Source organism: Ursus maritimus, unplaced genomic scaffold (genome assembly GCF_017311325.1).
Source record: "Ursus maritimus isolate PB19 unplaced genomic scaffold, ASM1731132v1 scaffold_19, whole genome shotgun sequence".
Lineage (NCBI taxonomy): Eukaryota > Metazoa > Chordata > Mammalia > Carnivora > Ursidae > Ursus > Ursus maritimus.
Window position 1 is genome coordinate 47,863,225 of NW_024424341.1, and position 21,510 is coordinate 47,884,734.

The following is a 21,510-nucleotide window of genomic DNA, read 5'->3' on the forward strand; positions in this document are numbered from 1 at the left end:
GCACACTTTCTCCCAAGAGGCAATACAGAACTTAGAAGAGGTTTAGCACAGAGACCCTCAGGAATAGGGAGATTTCCCTAAGGCCCTCAATGCAATGGAAAAGCTCTCTGATTATGGAGGCCCTCCCACACCCCATGGCGCTCACTGTGGATGTGACAGAACATCACTGGAGCTAAAGCAGAAGTCTTCGAGAATATGAAAGCAATGACAATGCTGGTGAGCAGACATCCCTCTGTGAGAAACGGAGAAATACATCTGGGCTTCTCCAACTGATTTTCATCCAGGCAGAGCTACTGGAACCACATTTTAAGGTCTATCTTCCTCCTTCAGACATGGACCTCCGTCTGTCATCAGCTTCATTCATTCCCACCTACCTGGATCAAAGACTACTGTCTTCCTTCTCTTCACATCCCACGGCTCCTTCGTCTGCTCCAAAAAGGAGACCAAATCAGGCTTGGACACAATGAGACCTGTTTAATAGAGAAACAGAATATAAGTATGGCTGGGGATCCTTGCAAGCCACTACTGGGCTCAGTAGGGAAGAGAGGACATTGTAGAACTCTAGAAGATGATTTCCCCAACACTGTTCACCAACAGCCCCTAGAGAACATGCAGGAGTTTCAAACACTCACTTCCTAACTTGCACTTTCAAGCTCTCCCGAGACAATAAGAAGGCGTAAAAACTGGAGTTTAAATGCAGGCAGTACCGCTCGACACCACGCCAGGTTCAGAACTACCACTAATTAACAGAAATGATGTGACCCTAAGGAAGGGGAAGCTAAAGCTGAAAAGGAAACATCAGGAAGATTTTTGTCTCCATCTACAAATCCTTACTTTTGTCCCTTAGGGCAGTGACCTGAATTCCACTTGTGCAAAGAGGAATCATCCAAGAGACAGTCTTCAAAGGAAGAATGAAACCCCGAGTGTGGCTTGGGAAATCTGGAAGGAGTCATCCTCACCCAAGAACAGGAGGTGTCCGTAGTTCTCCAGCATCACGTCCCTGTACAGTTCCCGCTGCGTGTGGCTCAGGCATCGCCACTCCTCCTGGGAGAATTCTATGGCCACGTCCCCGAATGTCAGCAGTCCCTGCAAGAAATACCACGGTCACCAAGTGGCCATCGACAGAGTTCACAGTGGTCCCTAAGATCAAGAGGGAGTTAGTGTCACCAGCTAGACCCCAACATCTGACCTTCACTGCTCACCCGACTATACCCCCCAAATTAGATCCCACATTTTACTTCAGTTCTTCTGTCCACCTTATCCTTTACTTCAGCCAAAACACCCCGTGGGCAGAGTCTCCTGTGGGGAAAACAGAAACTATCCAATGAAACGTAATGACCGCCCAGCGGGGGTGCTTGGGCTGGCCCAGTTTGAGGCAGAGGGACCCGGATGTATCCCATGGAGTGATCTAGTTACCTTTACCTCAACATAAAGCTAATATTCTCCACCCACGGAGAAGCACAAACCTCAGTTACCGAACGTGCAAAGGGATCAGGTTTAACCGAGGTTATTATCTCAGAGTTGACTGAAAACGACAAGCAGGTCAATATGCTGAGAGGACTCTACGCCAATGTTCAGAGCAGGTGTCAAATGTGAGAAGAATGATGGAAAAAAAGGTTATCCACACAAAAATCAATGTCTTTACATTTCATGCACCCATCCATACATTTAGGAAGTAGTTATATACACATGAAAAGTGATAGAGTAGAAAATTCTCATGATGAGTAATTTAAGAACCATTTACAATGATGTAACATTTATAAGTCAACTTGTGTATGATGATGTCTCTATCTTTTATCCACACTATCAACACAAACACAGAGAATGATACACATAAAACAGCTATTATTTAGGAGTCTGGTATGGTGAAGGATAGAGGCAGAAGAATGTTCACCTTTAACTCAGAAGGCTGACCCACAGACGGCATAGCTCTGCTAAGAGTCAAATACATACGACTTGTTACCTTAGGGTCTCTTAACTGCCTGTACATTTCACCGATATTAACATCGAACAGAGAGAAAGCATGGGAGAGATTGGGAAAAGTAACAAGCAGAAATTCAAAGAAACCTTTCTGATCTTAAACTCAGTGCACCTACCCTCGCCCTTGAACACTAAGCATAAAACCACCAGCTTCACGCAGCCAACGTGCAGCTCTTTCTGCCCATAGCTGCTGTCCCCGAGCTACTCAATAAACCTACTCTCGGGCACCATAACACATCTCAAGAATTCGTTCTTGACCGTCATGCTCAGGGATCCCACAATATTGTATTTCATTGAATGTTTTTGTTTTAATCATCATCTGTGATTTATTTCACGATTTTAAGACACTCAAACATGTTAATTATAGGATTCTTGTTTTCTTCTTCTGAAAATACAAGGAAGGAAATAGGGCTCCTGGGTGATGCAATGGCTTAGGTGTCTTACCCTTGATTTTGGCTCAGGTCATGGTCTCAGGGTCCTGGGATCCACTCAGCACGGAGTCGGCATGAAATTTTCTCCTTCCCCCTCTGCCTGTACCAGGATCACCTCTCCTCCTCTTTCACACACACTAGTTCTCTCACTCGCAAATATTCTTTTTTTTTTTTTCAATAAAGAGAATGTCTATAACATGAGTATGGAATAAAGTAAAAACTCACAGGATGGGGGTCTGACTGACATAGATCCCCCAGGCCCAGAAGTCAATACTATCAACTACAAGAAGGTGAGAGTCTTCATTTGTGCAGTGGAAACTGATGTGAGAGGGGCTGGGAGCAAATGGTCAAGACGTGTTCTTGAGACATTTTTCGTCTCATCTGTCCCTGATGAAACCTCAGGGACAGGACCCGTTGGCAGAAGAGCTGCAGTGTGACTGTGAGAAGGTACTGACTATAAACTCTTCCTGTAGGGGTAGCGATAACAGAAGTCTCTGAGGGGATTTCCTATGTTCAAGAGGATCCTGGAGGTCTGGCTATGGTCAAGCTAAGGTTGCTTTTGCCTCCAGCAAAGCATTAACAGTAAGGCACTTGTGAGGAAAGTCATTTGAGGAAAGTCATACTTTCCATGTGCCAAGTATTTATCTGTGGGCTGCGAGTTGCAAGGACATTTCCTTCTCCTCTACGTTTCTTTTGCTTTGTTCTCCTGATCAGAAACTACAAGCAAAGGCAAAATCAAAAGAAAGAAGCTTCCAGGTGAAATGGGATGGTTTCGGCCCATCACCCAGTAAATCCGTCCAAGACCCTTAGGAATTAACAAGGACAACGTGAGCCTTACAGGGGGAGCTATCTGGCAGAGCAACAAGCCATTACAAGAAGTTAACATCAGCCCTAATGACCAAGTTGATCATCAGCGCCTAAGGCACACTGAAGGACCTGTTGCTTGGTGTTGAGTAAGGGGGGCGGGGGGTTAGAGAGGGGTGGATAGGTATGGGGCTAAGTGACCAGGCTCACCAAAAATCCCAGGAAAGGGGGGACATAAAGGAAACAAGAGCTAAGGGAATGTGACCAGACCACCTCATTTGTTTCAAACACCAGAGATGACATATTCAAAGGAGAAGTAATCATGGTGCTATCAGCGGTGACGTCAAGGAGATTGAAGGTCCCCGGTCAGTTTTCTATAAAAGACCAACTATAAAGGCGCTGGGTGGCAACCATTCGGGACCCCGCTCACTCTAGAAAGCTTGCTTTCTGTTCTCACCTTCACGTGATAATCATTTTCCCCTTTTGCGCCTGATATGCATTCTGCTACACCAGACAAAAACCTGGCACCAGCGTGTTCCTTCTAGTGGCCTCCTTTCAGGCAAACTGGCTTGAGTGCTGGAATGGGGGAAGGGCCGGTGACTTTCTGCCTGAATGCAGACAGGCCCAGGAGCGACCCACCCCCAAATAGCCATAGGCCCTAACCAACCAATGGGCTACTTACAACCAGGTTCAGTTCCCAAAAAAGGGAAGATTCCATCTGTCCCCAGACTGTCCCATCTTTCCCTTTAAATCTATGCCACACCCACTACCTCCAAGCACAAGGCCTGTCTGGTGTCCTTCCCCACCCCTGCCCCCTTGCTGTGCATTCAATGACCTCCTGGCTCCTTGTTCTGGCTCAGCTGAAATCTGTCACTTCCCCTGCCAAGGGCCTGTACCTGATCCTCACCCAAAATCCCCATCTGATGAAGAGACACCCCATTTAGGGACCACATTCTCATAGCCCCTAAACAGTAAATCAGAATGTCAATTAAATTATGAGAATACAGTCGATTTATACAACCTTCAATCACATACACTGTCTCTGTTCTGTAATACGTAGTGTATTTTAGACACATTCTGAAGAATATGAACACCCTTCTTTATTCAGAGAATATTCCAAGTGACTCTGGATATTGTATCATATCCACTGTTTATTTGTGCATTTTCTTACTCCTTACTCTACGCAGAGCAGATAAAGCTTCCAGATGGGGCCTAAAAAATACCATTTTCCTTCAGCAACAGGAACAGGAATCTTTTAACTCAACACCTTCCCGTGGACCTGTCACCAAGGGGCTATTTTCCATACTGGCAGGCAGGTCCTTCATTGAAAGTGACATCTGTTGATGGCCTACTCTAAGCCAGGCTGGAGAGAAGGGATAGAAGGTTCTGGCTGATTAGAGAGAAGTGTTCTAAAGGCTTAATCTTCAGTATCATGTTTGAAAAGGTGTAAAAATTGGATGTCAGAAACATCAGAACTAGGACATTCATTATTTGCCATCTCTAAATGTGAGGAATTTCAGGAGAAAAAGATGACAGGGCCGCTGAACTCAGACGCAAGGCTTACCTGAGAACTGGCCATTTCTTCTTCCCTTTGTCCTCCAGACTTCTTGCTCAGAAGGATTCCAGGAGAAATCATAGCTGCAGCAGGAGAAAATGCCTTTAACGCCCCCAACAGGGCGACTTCACCCAGAAACTGCTTGCCTGAAGGTAGGACTTTGAAATGCAGAAAAGCCCAATTTCCTTGTCCTTTGTCAGGAGCTATTCAGAAAGGATGAAGTCTCCTTGGAGAACAATTTTAGAGTTTTTCCTTCTCTGCTTTCAGGGGGCCTCCCCCAGCAGACACACACAACTTCTGCTAGAGCAGAAAGAAGAAACATGTGCTGCATGGACCTGATGCTTCCAGATTCCCGTGGCAGCGCCCGTGTTACCTCTCCTTGAGCCAAGCCTGCCCTCAACTGTCTTCTATTCATGGTTAAGCCTGCTTACCCCTGGCTTCACCTAGAATCACCTGGACCATTTAATGACAACATCACAGCTGTTTCCCCCCTCACCCACTGACAGACTCTGGGGTGGGGGGCACAGGATTTGATCTCTTCTCGAACCTCCACACGTGATCCTATTGGGAAGCATTTGGGGAGGTGACCAGGCAAAAAGCAGTAATCAAGGCTGTCGTTGTTATTCCGATTTATTCCATGACTTGTCGTTGGATCACAGTCTGTGGACATTTACACTTTCTCCCTCTTTCTGCTACAGGGAGGGAGCCACCCTTACAAATGGAGCTTTCCCTTAGAGATGCAAATGTCTGCTACAAAAATAACCAGACTAGGTTTCAGAGGTTTTTCTGGGTCAGCTGTTACTTCTTCTTCTTCTTCTTTTTAAGATTTTATTTATTTGAGTGAGAGAGGGAGAGAGAGAGAGAGAGAGCACAGAAAGGGACAGTAGCAGAGAGAGGGAGAAGCAGACTCCCCACTGAGCATGGAACCCACCGCGGGGGTTTGATCCCAGGGCCATGACTGAGCCAAAGACAAGCGCTTAACAGACTGACGCACCCAGGCACCCCTGTCTGCTCTTTAAAATACCAGCCGAAAAGAATCCTTATGCTAACGAGACATATGTTGGGGTGACAACATGTGCTCTGTCAGTAGGTAAATGGTTACTTTCATAACTAACTGCCACAGACTTTTCCAAAGGGAATGTACGTTGTTCACTCCCATCAGCAATACATGAGCATTCTAATTCCTCAACATGCTCCCTGAAATTTGGTGTGAACCTTTTTCTTTATCTTAGCCACTCTAGAAAACACGGGGTCGTTTCTCTCGGCTAAAAATGAAGCGGTCTTCCTGCAGTTCTCCTGGTGACTGCACTGAAACCACGTAAACACATAAAGTTGAACAGAAATCAAAATGGCTACATTAAAACATCAGCAAGCCTTGATATTAAACTAGGGATCCTTTTCCCTCTCTTCTCCAACCTTCCACTCTCCCCTTCTTAGCCTTTCCTTTCCAGCACTGGGTCCCACCCTGAAAAGGTGAAGGACACAGCTGGCTGCACAGACATAATTCCGGGTGGAACCGGCTAGATCCTGTAGGGATTTCCCGACAAATACCCCAGCCCTGCCTCTGGGGGGCTTGCAGTTTTGAAGGCCCTGACCCACTGCAGCCTCTCTTGCTGGCGAAGTAATTAACCTGTTGTTCCTCTTGATCCCCAGCTCCGGCTTCACGTTCTGTTTTGGCTCCGAAGCACGGAGGTCAGGTTTTCACAGCAGAATGTGAAGAAGAGGAACACATTTATCTTCCTCCATTCTCAATTCCTTGGCCAGTTTAATATCTAAGGGGACATAAGACAGATTCACAAGGGAAAAAGAAAGTGCTTTCTTAACTACGGGAGACTCAGAGACATGAGGCTCAAAGACAGGCGACTGATGCCCACATACCACTGTGACCTAAGAAGGGGTTGGGGATTTAGCATTTCAGAAAGGGGAAGCATATGCACAGGAGAAAGGAGAGAGCAACTGAACTGTCCTGCACAAGCTCGCCCTGGGCACCATCATACCCTGCCCAGCACCTCCTTCATGTCTACAGGGAGCCGCCGGGAGTCTGCTCTCAAATAGTGGTACAGATTCCAGTGCCTCCCTTTGTACTGATTAACTGCCCTCGAGTTACATGATCCAACTAATCCTGTACTTCCAAAACCAAAATGGGGGAAAATCCTTTTTGACATTCTGTCAAACTCCGTATAATTAAAAACACCGCACAAAGTCAGCCCCTTTATTTTACAATGACCTTTGGCGTGTTTTATTAGTCACTCTGGCTTTTTATTTTGACAGAGGTAAGAAGCTAACCTGCATGCTTTTCTATTCCCTTTGTATAGAATATCTTTTCCACACCTGCACTTTCAGTCTGTGTTCTTAAAGCTGAAGTGAGGGGGCCTGGGTGGGTCCGTCGATTAAGTGTCTGAGTTCGGCCCCAGGAGTCCCCAGATCAAGTCCCATATCGGGCTCCTCGCTCATCAGGGAGTCTACTTCTCCCTCTGACCCTGCCCTCTCTCGTGCTCTCTCTTGCTCTCTCTCTCAAACACAAAAACAAAAACAAAACTGAAGTGAGTCTCTGGACGACTGTATACAGTTGGGTCTTGTATTTCTTTCTATTCAGGCAATCTGTATCTTTGGATTGGAGTATTTAGTCTGTTTATATTTAAAGCAAATATCAACACAAGTATGGACTTACTGCTGTCATTCTTTTGTTTTCTGGCTGTTTAGAATTATTTGACCGTTTCTTATGCATTTGCTATCTTTGTGATTTGATGATTTTCTGAACGGGTATACTTAGCTTATTTTCTCCCTCCCCATCCTGTATCTGCTACTACATTTTTCATTTTGTGAGTACCATGAGGCCTAAAGAAGACATCTTCTAGGAGTCTATTTTAACTTCTTACCAGCTTAATTTTGAATACTAAAACACTTTCACAACTCCGGTAATTCTTTAAAAACGTGGATGTACAATTGCATCACAACTCCGGTAATTCTTTAAAAACGTGGATGTACAATTGCATCTCATTTCATGGAAGAGAAACTCCATCCTTTCTATCATCCCTGGAAAGCAAAAAGCCTCTCATATAAAGGGGAGCAGACCATGCTGAGGGTGATGCATGAGGGATAGGCAAAAAGCTGGTGTGTTTTACTGGATTCTATTTTTCCCTGATAAACTCTTCTGCAGCTTGAGTTCTTTCCTCATTTTCGGACCACTTAACTGTGCCATAGTTCTTTAGCAGCAAAAAGCAATCAAACATCCTGACTAGGAATTTTAGTACCAACACAATTAAAATGAAAGGACAATAATTTCTATGCTGATTTGCACAACTCCATGAAAATCAGTTTGGAAATTAAATAATATGGACATTTGGTGGGAAAATATAATCTAAATATTGGTCTCAGCATTATTAGCAATTCTAAAGAGAACAATACCCATGAAGACAGCGAATGTTATAAAAGAGCCTCTCACAAAAACCAGGAGAAAACAGTTTAATAAGCAGATTCTGAACAGGGGAAAAAAGCAGACTCTGCTGTGTTAAAAAAATATCATCAATTCATTTCTACTGAGTTTAAGAGCACTGAATGGTTACCAATGTTCTCACATTTTTGTAATAGGCTTTAGTTTTCTAATTACTGAAGAAACATTGAAAAAGTAACTTCAATCCTTTCAAATTTCAAGGAAACCTATCCATATTTGATCCCTGTCTCCTTCCCAAAGCCACAATTGCCAAGGCATGGATTAGAGCCGTAAGAGGAGACAACTTATACTCTATACACACATATAGAGACCACATCTACACACAGGTGCAAACACAAGCCTGTATTAACAGTCAAACATTCAAATACAGAATCATATATACTCACACACAGTCACTTGCCTACTCACACACACAGTCCCAATTCACAAATATCCATGCAGAGACACACACACCACATACAGGCTCCCTTTCACCATACTTTTTTTTTTTTTTAAGATTTTATTTATTTATTCGACAGAGATAGAGACAGCCAGCGAGAGAGGGAACACAAGCAGGGGGAGTGGGAAAGGAAGAAACAGGCTCATAGCGGAGGAGCCTGATGTGGGGCTCGATCCCATAACGCCGGGATCACGCCCTGAGCTGAAGGCAGACGCTTAACCGCTGTGCCACCCAGGCACCCCACCTTTCACCATACTTATAGTGAAACACACTTATGATGACACTAACACAGTCACACTCAGGTTCATAAAAATCTCATTCAGTCACATGATGGAAGTGTTTGTATATGGAAAAAACAGGATTAGCTACAGTCCCCTGGATGTCTGAAAACAAAAGCCCTTTCCACTCTTTCATTCTTTCCAACATAGCAAAGCTCTACAAGGACCATATTCGCAACATGTGCCACTGAAAGATTAAGGAGCGCTGCCACTTTAGGTCGAGGTGCTTGGCATGAAGATGGGGAGTGACACCGTGGGGTAAGAATGAGGGCACAGGGATAAATGGAGTGCAGAGAGTCTAGGGGCTTGGGATAACAGAGCCAAAGGGGAAGAAAGGACAGGACCTGTGTTAGTTTCCTAGGGCTGCTGTAACATATTAGCACGACTGGGTGGCTAAACAAACCAAAAAACTATCTCACAGTTCTGGGGGTTCTTAGATGTCTGAAGTCAAGTTGTTGACAGGGCCACAATTTATCTCAAGAATTGAGTCTTCCCTCTTTCTAACTTCTGGGGACTGTCAGCTCTCCTTGGCCTTCCTTGGCTAGTAGATGCATCTCTCAGTCTCTGCCCTCATCATCGCACACTGTTTTGTGTGTCTGTAAATTTCCCTCTTCTCATTAGGACAGCAGGCATTGAACTTAGGTTTACCCGAAACCAGTATGACCTCACATCAACTTAACTGCATCTGCAAAGATCCTACTTGCCCAATAAGGTTACAATGACAGTACTGTGGATTAGGACTTGAGCGTATTTATTTGAGGCACACTGTGTAACCCACTACAGGGCTGAAAGGCATTAGGGAGTTAATATCACTGAGGGATTAAAGTACACTACAGGTTTGAAGGTTGGGGGTGGGTGTATGCAGGGATATGTATGTTGAGGGAATAAGAGGGTGGAGGAAATCATGGGAAGGAAGGGGATAATGGATGAGGAATTAATTGGCAAAAAGGATTAAGAGGCAAGATTGGGTAAAAGCCATGCAAATTTTATTGCCTATGGCTTCCCATTGGATTCCCCTGTGTATTTTTTACAACTACCATCTCCAGTGTTCCAACCCCCAAGACTCTGGCACTTAGTACTTGATGGGGCCTAGCATCAATTAAGTCTGAATGATGTGACCCAGGATATTCCGCTGTGAGACCAAAGTAAATACTGTGAGGCTCCCAGGTACATCTCTTGAGGACAGAGCACAGGGTCTGGTCAATGGGGAAGCCTCCATGGGGAGGACTGCTCTGCATAAGATTTGATAAGGGACGGTCAGTCTACCCCATATTCCTGATATTGTACCAGAATTTTTGTCTGCAGAAGACAAGTACACCCCAAAATAAGGGAGGAGTAAATCACATTGGGGCCTCCACTTCGAAACCCCCTCTATGTACAGATTTTCATATGCCACTAGAAGCAATAGAAGAGCAGTCAGATCATATAGACCTTCACTGGCCACGGAGAGGCTTTCAACTCTCACTGTGAATGCCATGGAAGACACTGGAACAGAAGGGAAATCCTTAGAGGATGGAGGAGCATGGGAAGAGTGAGAAGACAAAAGATATTCCTCTGTGACCACCAGAGAATTAAACCTAGGCTTCCAGAATCATTCCATTCAAGCAGAATTTCCCAAACCACATTTAAGGCAGAGTTTTCTCCTTTGACCTTTGGCCCTCACCTGTGTCATCTGCTTCATTCATTCCCACTTACCTGGTGGTGTGTCTGTCTTTCTCTTTATGTCCTAGGGCTCTTTTCTTTTCCAAACCAGGTGACCAGATTCAGTCTAGAAACAGCAAGACCTGTTCATAAGGAAAAGAGACATGACTCTTGCTGGAGAATCTTCAATTTCACCATGCTCCGTAGAGAAAAGAGCACATTATAGAAAGTTATAGAAAACTATTTCTCCAAATGCTGTTTCCTGATGGTCTCTTTAGAATACTTACGAGCATTTTCAATTTTCAGTTCCTTAACTCCACTTTCAAGAACTACTGAATTAAAAATAAGGAACGGATATCTAATTTTAAGATGTGGGCAACAATATTCTATGCCGTTCAGTGCATTATCACTAATCTAGAGTGATGGTTAGAGATAACCTTAGAAAAGGGGAAGATTCACGATGTTTCATCTTAACATTTCCTTCTTTACATCAACAAATGCCTAGTTATTTCCTTGGAATTATTTATCATTTGTGCTTAATTACACTATAGAATTTAAGATACTTGAACATACAGAAATTACACAGTGCTTATTTCCTTTTGCTGAAAATAAAAACAAAGTAATAAAGAAGAAAATACGTGTGACATTTTGGGGAACAAAATGGAACCTTACAGGCCCAAGGACGAATTTAGAACCTTTGGCTTACAAAAGCCAGGATTTCCACAAATCAAATATGAGGGACTTCATTTTCCAAAGCAAACTACAAGAAAGAGAAACTAGAAGATGGGCGTTTCCACATTAACTATGATGATAAGTTTATGCCCATCTCTCAGTAAATTATTCTTATTTGGATAGATTCTTCTTAATGATAATGGGAACAATAACTTTATAGAGGGGGAATCTGGCAGAGAGGCCCTTAACGAAGTTCACAAAATTAACAGCTGTAATGAGACAAATTGATATCAGCTGCCTAATGCACGTGCAAGAACTCATCGCTGCTGTGATGCTTGCAAAATAAAAAACAATAGGATTCTAATCATGAGAAAATGGTTTTATGCACATTTCAAGTGACAGACAGCTCCCATATCCTGTAGTCTTTAATGTATTTTAAATAGTAAGTCTTTCTTTGAACCAAAGTAGACAGCAAGGCTTTCTTTTTCAGAATGTTGAGTTATTCTGGGAACCCAACAGCCACCTTGTTGATCATTTCCTCAATCTAGTTTCCATAGACTCAGGGCACAACCAGACAAAACCTAAATACTATATATTCTCCTCCTTCACTGGGGTCCCGAAACCCAACCCATCTCCAGTGAACATCTTGGGTATCAACATATCCCCATGTTGATCCGTCACAGAATATTTTCAACAGTTACAGGTCATGAATTCATGGTAAGAATTCCTCAGGCTGTACAGAAAACCTGGTTCAAGAGAATGGAGAGATGGACCCAGGATATAAAAGAGGAATATCTAGGGGCACCTGGGTGTCTCAGTCGGTGAAACGTCTGCCTTCGGCTCACGTCATGATCCCAGGGTCCTGGGATTGAGCCCCATGTTAGCCTCCCTGCTCAGCGGGGATTCCGCTTCTCCCTCTGCTGCTCCCCCTGCTTGTGCTCTCTCTTGAGCTCTCTGTCAAATAAATACTTTAAAAAAAAAAAAAAACAAAATAAAAGAAGAATATCTAAAGAACTTACTATTAAAAAAACTAATGTCTTAGGCAAGAACCCCAGAGGTAGAGAAGTAAATTTTTACAACTTCTAACTATACGACATTTCAGTAAGAAATGAGGACACAGCTCCTGAGCTAAGTCAAGACAAGATATACCGAGAAGCAGCCATTTCTTACACTCCCTTCTGTTCTAGGCTTCTTTCTCGAGTGAGATTATATAGAGAAATCACACCTGGAAGCCTTTAAAGGCCTCAGCACAGCTTCTTCACCTGCTATCATCAGGTCAGAGGCAGAAGGACCTTGAAATGCACAAAAGGCCACCCTCTTCTTTGTCACAGGAAAGATTCAGAAAAAAGGAGCTCCTGTGTGGACATCTGCATGTGAGTTTCTCCCTCCCAGTTTCAGATGTCCTCCCCTCCCACAGACAGCCACAGATCCTGCCACAGCACGGGGAACGTGGGCTGCACTGACCTGCCCCTTCCAAGGGAAGGCCGAACACTCTGGTATCTTCTCTTCAACTGAAAGCAGCTCTCACAACTGTACCGTGACTCCTTAGGCTTCACCCTGGTCTACCTGAGAAGCACCTGGAGCACAGAGGTAAAGCAGCACTGATGCTCTCACCCTGACCAATAGACAGACTCTGGCAGAGGGCACAGGTGATGGTGGTTCTGCAAACCCACCCTTTATTGTAAACCCAGGCTGATAAGCAATGATGTGCTTTCAAGTTTGAATGTGCACAGAAATCATTTAGCCTTCCAGGTCCCAAAGAAGAAATGGTGATTCTGCAGCTTTGGAATAGGGTCCAAGAATTGCTTTCACAAGTTCCTTCTTAGTGGGGACGCTGCTCCTGGAGACCCACAGTTAGTGGCCACACTGGAGAACGCAGGCACAGCGCACCTGAGCCCCCCACACCTGCCGTCTTATGTCAACACAAACAACTCCCGGTGAGTTCCCAGGAAAGAGTTTACTATTTACTTCTCACTGTTGTGAGTTTATTGTTGGTCCCAGCAAAGACCACCATCGCCATCCTGAAGGACCACATGCTTTCACAGCACTTTAAAGTTTACAGAAAGAAGGCTAGTGAGCACTCACGTCGGAGCAAGTCTCTTTTTGGAAAAGAACATGTATACATTGATTACTGAAATGTTTATTGAGCACTTACTTGTGTTTATAAGGAGGTTGTGGTGCACTGTGTTGGGAACTTCACACATACGATTTCATCCCCATAATACCCTGCGAGCTAGGTACTAGGTGTCCTGTAATAACCATGAGGATGTAGATTCTGGGTGCCACCTATCTGACTTGTCCTCAGTCTCCCTATTGATTAAAAAAAAAAAAAAGGCTGTATACAATAAGAACTAAATAAACATGAATGAAGAATACAGAAAGGGTAGAAGTTCAGAGAGTTTTTCATTGTTGTGATTACATTTTTTAATTTTTTATTTTTTTAAGATTTTATTTATTAATTTGATGGGGGGGAGAGAGAGAGAGAGAGAGAGAACTAACGAACAAGCAGGAGGAGCAGCAGGCAGGGGGACAGGGAGAAGCAGGGTCCCTGCTGAGCAAGGAGCCCAACTCGGGGCTTGATCCCAGGACTCTGGAATCATGACCTGAGCCAAAGGCAGACGCCCAACCAACTGAGCCATCCAGGTGCCCTACATTTTTTTTTAAAGATTTTATTTATTTAAGTCAGAGAGAGTGAGAGAGAGAGAGAGAGTGCACACATGGCAGGGGAGGGGCAGAGGAAGAAGCAGACTCCCTGCTGAGCAGGGAGCCTGAGGCTGGGCTCCATCCCAGGACCTAGAGATCACGACTTGAGCTGAAGGCAGATGCCCAACTGAGTGAGCCACCCAGGCACCCTGTGATTACATTTTTTAATAGGCTAGAAAAATGTTTGAGTTCATAAATAAGAGCAGTTTTCCTAACTGGATGTACTTTGTACACTTCCAACAGCAATACATAATTATTTTAATTCCTACATTCTTATTAAAATTTGGGGTTACCGATTTTGGGTTTTTTTCAAATTTAGCCATCCTAGAAAGTGCAAAGTGGCATCTTCTTGTTTCCCTGCTTTCTAGGAGAAATGGCTAAAGAAAATGTGAGTTTATAAAATTCAGCCTTAAAAAAAAAAAAAAAAAGAAAAAGGACATCCTTCCATTTGGAACAATGCTGGTGAGCCTAGAAGCAGTTACGCTATGTGGAATAAGCCAACACACAAAGGCAATTACTGTATTATCTCATTATAGCTGGAATCTAATAAAGTGGAACTCATCATAAAAGCAGAGTACAATTGTGATTGCCATGAGCTGTCTGTGGGTGAAGTGAGAGATGTTGGTCAATGGTACAAAGATTCAACTCTTCAAGATGAATACATTCTGGACATCTAAAGTACAGCATGGAGAATACAGATATGTCTATTATATTTGAAATTTGTTAAGAGAGTATATCTTAGATGTTCACAACAGAAATTAAAAAATTAAAAATCCTAACTATATAAGGTGATGGACATATTAATTGGCTAGATTGTTAAAATCATGTCAGAATGTATATAAATATTTATATTTTGTAACTTGAGCAACAGCTAAACCTGCAGGAAAGGAAAACAGGATTATGGGTGAAAGAATCCTGAAACACAGGATTTAATGGAAAAAACAGAAATTAAGGCACTAATATATATAATCTTTTTCCCCTGTTTATCTGCTTCTGGGTTTCAGGAGCTGTGAGCACCAGCCCTGGAGAGATGAAAAGAACAGCCCCTTAGAATCTGATCTCCTCTAATCTGTCCTGGGAAGGGAGGAGATCCCAGAGCTCCACCAGACCTGGACACAGCCTCAGAAGGGGATTTGATCTGGTCTGGGCTATGGGAGAGCTCACTATGGGCTCTGATCTCCTGGCCTCTGGGATAATTCCAGCTCTATCATTTCTAAGCCTGCCCAACAGAAATTTAACTCTCAGAGTTCATATTATTTTAATCTAGTTAGTCACTTCTGTCTACTTCATAAAATAAAAATCAACTTAACTCAAACATTTAGAATTTCTGGGACAATTATGTTAGAAACCTTATAAAGATGTATTTATTTATTTGAGAGAAAGAGAGAGAGAGTGAGTATATACATGTGAGGGGAGAGAAAGAGGGAGAGGGAGAGAGAAATCTCCAGCAGACTCCACACTGAGCACAGGGTCCAACATGGGGCTCAATCCCATGACTCTGAGATCACAACTTGAGCTGAACCCAAGAGTCGGATGCCCAACCTACTGAGCCACCCAGACACCCCAGAAACCTTTCATTCTTAACAAGAATGTAAAATAAAGGCTACTACTAGTGCTAATAAAAATGCTTTGGTTCATAGATGACCCATCACGGGTGAAGCAGAAACTCGTACAACACAGAAAGGGAACTGTCCCAACTGGAGCAAAGTCCCCTGTATACTACCTCTTCCTTGCACTGACCCTACAATCCTGAATTCAACTATGTACCCATGTGCTCTAGATTAAAGGTTCCCAGATGTAGGCATCATGACTCTTCATGTTTTTCTAATGACCAGATACCACGGAAACAAGCAGTTTCTATCTGTTTGCATCTCTACACTTGCTCAGTGTTCTTTACCACAGCACAAAAAACCTGGAGAGACTCCCATCTGGGTACCTAAGTCATGAACAAAGAACGTATGGGTAATATTTATACAGACAAATGCACACATAATTTTATTGGTAATTGATACATAGCTGATTCCTATTTGAATTAAATCCTACGCTGCCTTCAAATGTGCTGAGTTGAAAATTGTTATCCAAAAACATAAAACATAGATAAAAAACAAAAACACAGTAAATTAATATTGTGGAAACTATCATACAAAAGAAAGCATTGTTATGGAATTGCAAAACAAGAACAGGGAAAAAAACCCACCAAATTCTGAATAAAACGTACACTCTTAAAACGATGTTTCTATATAATTATAATTTTAAACTAGGACTGTTGCAAAAAGCAAGTATTTGAAGCACCAGTCTGTGTTATATGGCAGTAATATTGCTCAGAAAATTCACAACTATAAAATGCCCAAATAAAAATGTTACGAATAAGCATTTAAATAACACTGAGAAATTTGTTATTAATATAATACTCCCAGTTTTACACAGACTGCAAAGGCTGCAATTCATCTTTTAGAAGTAACAAAAGAAAACAAAACATTTCTGAATAAAGAAACACCATGAGTTGTAAAATATGCCGCACATCACTGGTATATAAAATAAACATTTAGGTATTACTTACACCACATTTCAGATACATTTTGAGGAAAGTGGATGAAAATACTGATGATTATATTTATATTTATGAACAAAACATTTTAATAAATATGGGGATTTTTACTAATTACCTTACTTCTTTTTTTTCTTTTTAAGATTTTATTTATTTATGTGACAGAGAGATAGCCAGCGAGAGAAGGAACACAGCAGGGGAGTGGGAGAGGAAGAAGCAGGCTCCCAGCGGAGGAGCCCGATGTGGGACTCAATCCCAAAACGCCGGGATCACGCCCTGAGCCAAAGGCAGACGCCCAACGACGGCGCTACCCAGGCGCCCCTAATTACCTTACTTCTTATAAAACACGTGTACATTTAAGCACGTTCTATCAGAAATTTAGAATCCTTGGGGCGCCTGGGTGGCACACCGGTTGGGCGTCTGCCTTCGGCTCAGGGCGTGGTCTCGGCGTTATGGGATCGAGCCCCACATCAGGCTCCTCTGCTATGAGCCTGCTTCTTCCTCTCCCACTCCCCCTGCTTGTGTTCCCTCTCTCACTGGCTGTCTCTCTCTGTCAAATAAATAAATAAACAAAATCTTTAAAAAAAAAAAAAAAAAAGAAATTTAGAATCCAAAATCACAGCTGAATTTCACAGGAAACTAATCATAAATTGAAAACATATAGGACATAGACAAAAGAACTTCATATAAATAAGACAAAACTAGAAAAATCAGTTTTTAAGAAATACGGTAACAACTGATGTCTGCTGCAATGCAAACACAGAACTTAAAAAATGGCTTAGCATAGAGTTCCTCAGAAATATGCACAGATTTCCCTAGGCCCCCAAAACTCATAGAAAAGCAGACAGATCACACAGGCCCTCATAGGCTATGGAAGGGTCTTTGGCCCTCCCTGTGAATATGATGGAAGACTGGTGTGGGGGTGGGGGGGTGAAGGAGAATCTTAGAGGATGTAGAAGCATGGGGAGTGTTAGATAGGATTGTCCCTCTGTGATAGCAAGGGAAATGAACTGAAGATTCTGGAAAATTATCTCCATTCAAGCAGAGCTTCCCAAACCACATTTTAAGTTTTGGCTTCCCTCCTTGACCTTTGGACCTCACCTGTGTCATCTGCTTCATTCATTTCCACCTACCTGGTTGTACAGCTACTGCCTGCCTTCACTTCACATCCCAGGACTTTTTCTTCTGCTCCAAAAAGGTCTGGCTTAGATGTAGCAAAACCTGTTTATTTTTAAAAAGGGAATATGAGTTTTGCTGGAGATTCTCTACCTTGGAGTTCGGTATTGTCCTCAGTAAAAAAGAGAGGACATTGTAGAATTCTGAAAATGATTTCCCAAAATCCTGTTATTTTATTTATTCATAACAATTTTTACGGCAATTACAGGTTCTACTAAAACACCGGGAATGGCAAACAATCCTTTCTAAACATTTACTAGTCACTAGATAGCATTACAACAGTTTTTCATAAGTTAATGCAAAAAAAAAAAAAAAAAAAGCCACACAAAAATAACTTATGAGATCAAACGTATTATTCTTTCTCTTTTATGAGAGTCTTCTGTCAAACATCCAGTAAATGGAAGAAACTAGGTTTTAACCAAGGTCATCTGACCTAAGAGTTTATGTAACACAACACACAGGTCTATACACAGACACTATTTTTTTTTTTTAAGGTTTTACTTATTTATTTGACAGAGATAGAGACAGCCAGCGAGAGAGGGAACACAAGCAGGGGGAGTGGGAGAGGAAGAAGCAGGCTCCCAGCAGGGAGCCCGATGCGGGGCTGGATCCCCAGGACCCTGGGATCATGACCTGAGCCGAAGGCAGACATTTAACGACTGAGCCACCCACGCGCCCCTATATACAGAGACTACCTTAAAGCAACGTTCCATGGGGGCCAAGGGCAGGCTGTCCTAAGATGGGACACTTGTGCATGAAGTGTTTTTTAAGTTAAATGCAACTGACACCTATAGGCCCAAGAGAAACTTTTGCCCCTCCTTTAACTACGGAGAAGGATCTACACTGTGGGTCTTTCCCAGAATAAGGGCTGTTATCAGAGAGAAATTTTATCTCGGTGACCCATCCAAACATCTGCTCTCCTTATTGCTTCGCAAAAACATTCCTATTCTCAAAGTAGCAGACCATTCTTAGTCCAGGATGCCATATATACTTCATTTTGCCTGACTCTGGGATTTCCATGTCTGTAGGGTTCTTTATACTTATGATATTAAATTTGATTTTTCTCCTCTTCATCTGTCTCACGTCCGTTTTGTTCTTAGTCCAGCCAGACGGACCTTGAAGGGGACAGAAATTCTTGCTCCTTGAAAGTATCAACTCGAAATGTTTTGAAGTATCAACTCGAAATGAAGCCAGCATCAGTTCAGAGGAGAGAATGCCCCCTCGGCCCAGCTATACCAGATAAGGAACATAGAGCCTAGGCTGAAGACATAGCAATGTAAGCCACTAGCCTACAGGGAGTTCATCAGCACTACCCTACAGGTATAACTATCAAGGCACCTAATAAAACCTCTAAGATAAGAAAGATATGTTACTGATTCAGAGTCTTTTGAGACAGAATACACCTCTGGGTACCAGGTGCAGCGGCACCATAAGTTATCAAGGAACATCTGCTAACATGGCCTCATGGGTCTCCAATGAACAGCACTCACCTTCTCAGTGATACTGAACCAAACCATGACCTTGGGCTCTCTGAACAACAGAATTTGACAAGAGGCCAAAGACGGGTCTCAGACAAGGCTTTACTGGGGCTTATGCTCCAGCACCAGGGAGAGAGCACAAAAGAAAGTGTCCTCAGGCTGACTCCTGAGGAGAGGTCTGGGAGAATTTTTTAAAAGAAACTTTGGTGGGAAAAGAGTGATGTCTAAGCGTACAGTACGTGCTTAAAGGTCTTGCTTTTTCACATACTGCTTGTCTAATTAACATATTAAATCTCCACCCCTAGGCAGGATTTTTGGTATTAGAATGAGGGAAAGAGTCAGAGAAATTTCAGCACTGTGGTCCATCTTGGCGCAACCTGGTTTGGTCCAACCTTCATTAGTGTTCATAGTTAGCATCCTTCCTCCAAATTCCTCCATCATAACGTACTTATAAGGCATAGAGTTTTGGCTTCCCTCCCCCCCTTATGGAGGCAGCCAGAGAATGCTGGATTTCACAGTCAGTACTGAGAGGGCCTGAGTCCAGTCTCTGCTCTGTCTCATCAGAAGACCCTTGCCCCCAGTTTTCCCCTTAAAAATCTTCACTTGCAAGCCATCAAGGAGTTCAAGACTTTTGAGCATTAACTTCTCCCTTCTCCTGGGTGGCACCATAACAATAATAAGCTTATCTTGGTTCACTGCAAAAACTCAGTGTACGAAACTGATGAACACAGGGGCGCCTGGGTGGCTCAGTTGTTGTTAAGCGTCTGCCTTCAGTTCAGGTCATGATCCCAGGGTCCTGGGATTGAGCCCTGCACTGGGCTCCCTGCTCAGGGAAGAGCCTACTTCTCCCTCTCCCACTCCCCCAACTTGTGTTTCCTCTCTTTCTGTCAAATAAACAAATAAAATCTTAAAAAAGAAAGAAACTGATGAACATAGGGAAAGGGAAGGAAAAGTAAAATAGAACAGAATAAAAACAGAGGGAGACAAACCATAAGAGACTCAACTATAGGAAACAAAATGAGGGTTGCTGGAGGGGAGGTGGGTGGGGAAATGGGGTAATTGGGTGATGGGCATTAAGAAGGGGACCTGATGTAATGAGCACTGGGTGTTATATACAACTGATAAATCATTAAATTCTACCCTGAAATTAATAATATGTTATCTAACTTGAATTTAAATAAAAGCAAAAAAAAAAAAACAAAAAAACAGCTCAGTATAAGTTTTTACTGGCTTGCCACGCACAGGGGAGACAAACTCTCCTTTCCTTTGGTTACAAATTTGGTGACCACAGGGGATCTCAGTTCTGCCCAAGTTTCACTGGCCCTTGGCCAGTGGAAATATAGCAAGGCCCCATTCACCAGCTGCCCAGACTGCTTGGTCTAGGGACAGAACTGAGATGCTCCCATGACCAGATGCTGTTGGTCTATGGTGCTTTCATCTGCAGTAAGAGAAATAAGGCATCTGGCTGGGAGGAAGTCTCTTGGTGAATAACTGTGTGACAGACGTAGTAAAGAGAAGGGCCATATGCACCCCAACGTTCATAGCAGCATTGTCCACAATAGCTAAATCGTGGAAGGAGCCGAGATGCCCTTCAACAGATGACTGGATTAAGAAGTTGTGGTCCATATATACAATGGAATATTACTCAGCTATCAGAAAGAACGAGTTCTCAACATTTGCTACAACATGGACGGCACTGGAGGAGATAATGCTAAGTGAAATAAGTCAAGCAGAGAAAGACAACTATCATATGATTTCTCTCATCTATGGAACATAAGAACTAGGGTGATCGGTAGGGGAAGAAAGGGATAAAGAAAGGGGGGGTAATCAGAAGGGGGAATGAAACATGAGAGACTATGGACTATGAGAAACAAACTGAGGGCCTCAGAGGGGAGGGGGGTGGGGGAATGGGATAGGCCGGTGATGGGTAGTAAGGAGGGCACGTATTGCATGGTGCACTGGGTGTTATACACAACTAATGAATCATCGAGCCTTACATCGGAAACCGGGGATGTACTGTATGGTGACTAACATAATATAATAAAAAATCATTATAAAAAATAAAAAAATAAAAAAAATAAAAAACACTTTCACGGGAAAAAAAAAAAGAATAACTGTGTGACAACACAAGAGACATTTATTATTTGGTCTGAGTTTCAGCACATACTCATTTTGGTGAGGACTAGTCCTCTTCTGCTTACAAGAGAGTAAGAGCTCTGAGAGGCTACTCTGGGTCTGGTTCTGTGCTTATGTTATTTAAGTTGGTTTTGGCCAGCAGTGGGAAACACTGTTTCTGATCTAGCTCCCCACTTGCAGCCCAGTAGGTTCCATGTTACAAAATTGGTCAGTGT

At 43.0% G+C, this 21,510-nt stretch overlaps 2 protein-coding genes across 2 annotated transcripts in view; both read right to left on the minus strand.

Moving 5' to 3' along the window:
* The window catches only part of LOC103657337 (zinc finger protein 91-like), a 686,132-nt gene extending 675,446 nt beyond the window's left edge, over positions 1 to 10,686 (minus strand). The window contains 4 exon segments of the mRNA XM_040632913.1: positions 375 to 470; positions 960 to 1,086; positions 4,780 to 4,853; positions 10,637 to 10,686. Of these exon segments, the coding sequence (XP_040488847.1) occupies positions 375 to 470; positions 960 to 1,086; positions 4,780 to 4,851 (295 nt within the window). The 5' untranslated portion in view covers positions 4,852 to 4,853; positions 10,637 to 10,686.
* Positions 4,802 to 21,510, minus strand: part of LOC103657339 (putative protein ZNF720) — a 46,587-nt gene continuing 29,878 nt past the window's right edge. The window contains exons 5-7 of the mRNA XM_040634403.1: positions 17,639 to 17,726; positions 10,637 to 10,725; positions 4,802 to 4,853 (exon numbers count right to left, since the gene is read on the minus strand). Coding sequence (XP_040490337.1) covers positions 10,710 to 10,725; positions 17,639 to 17,726 — 104 coding nt within the window. The 3' untranslated portion in view covers positions 4,802 to 4,853; positions 10,637 to 10,709. The remainder of the gene's footprint in view (positions 4,854 to 10,636; positions 10,726 to 17,638; positions 17,727 to 21,510) is intronic.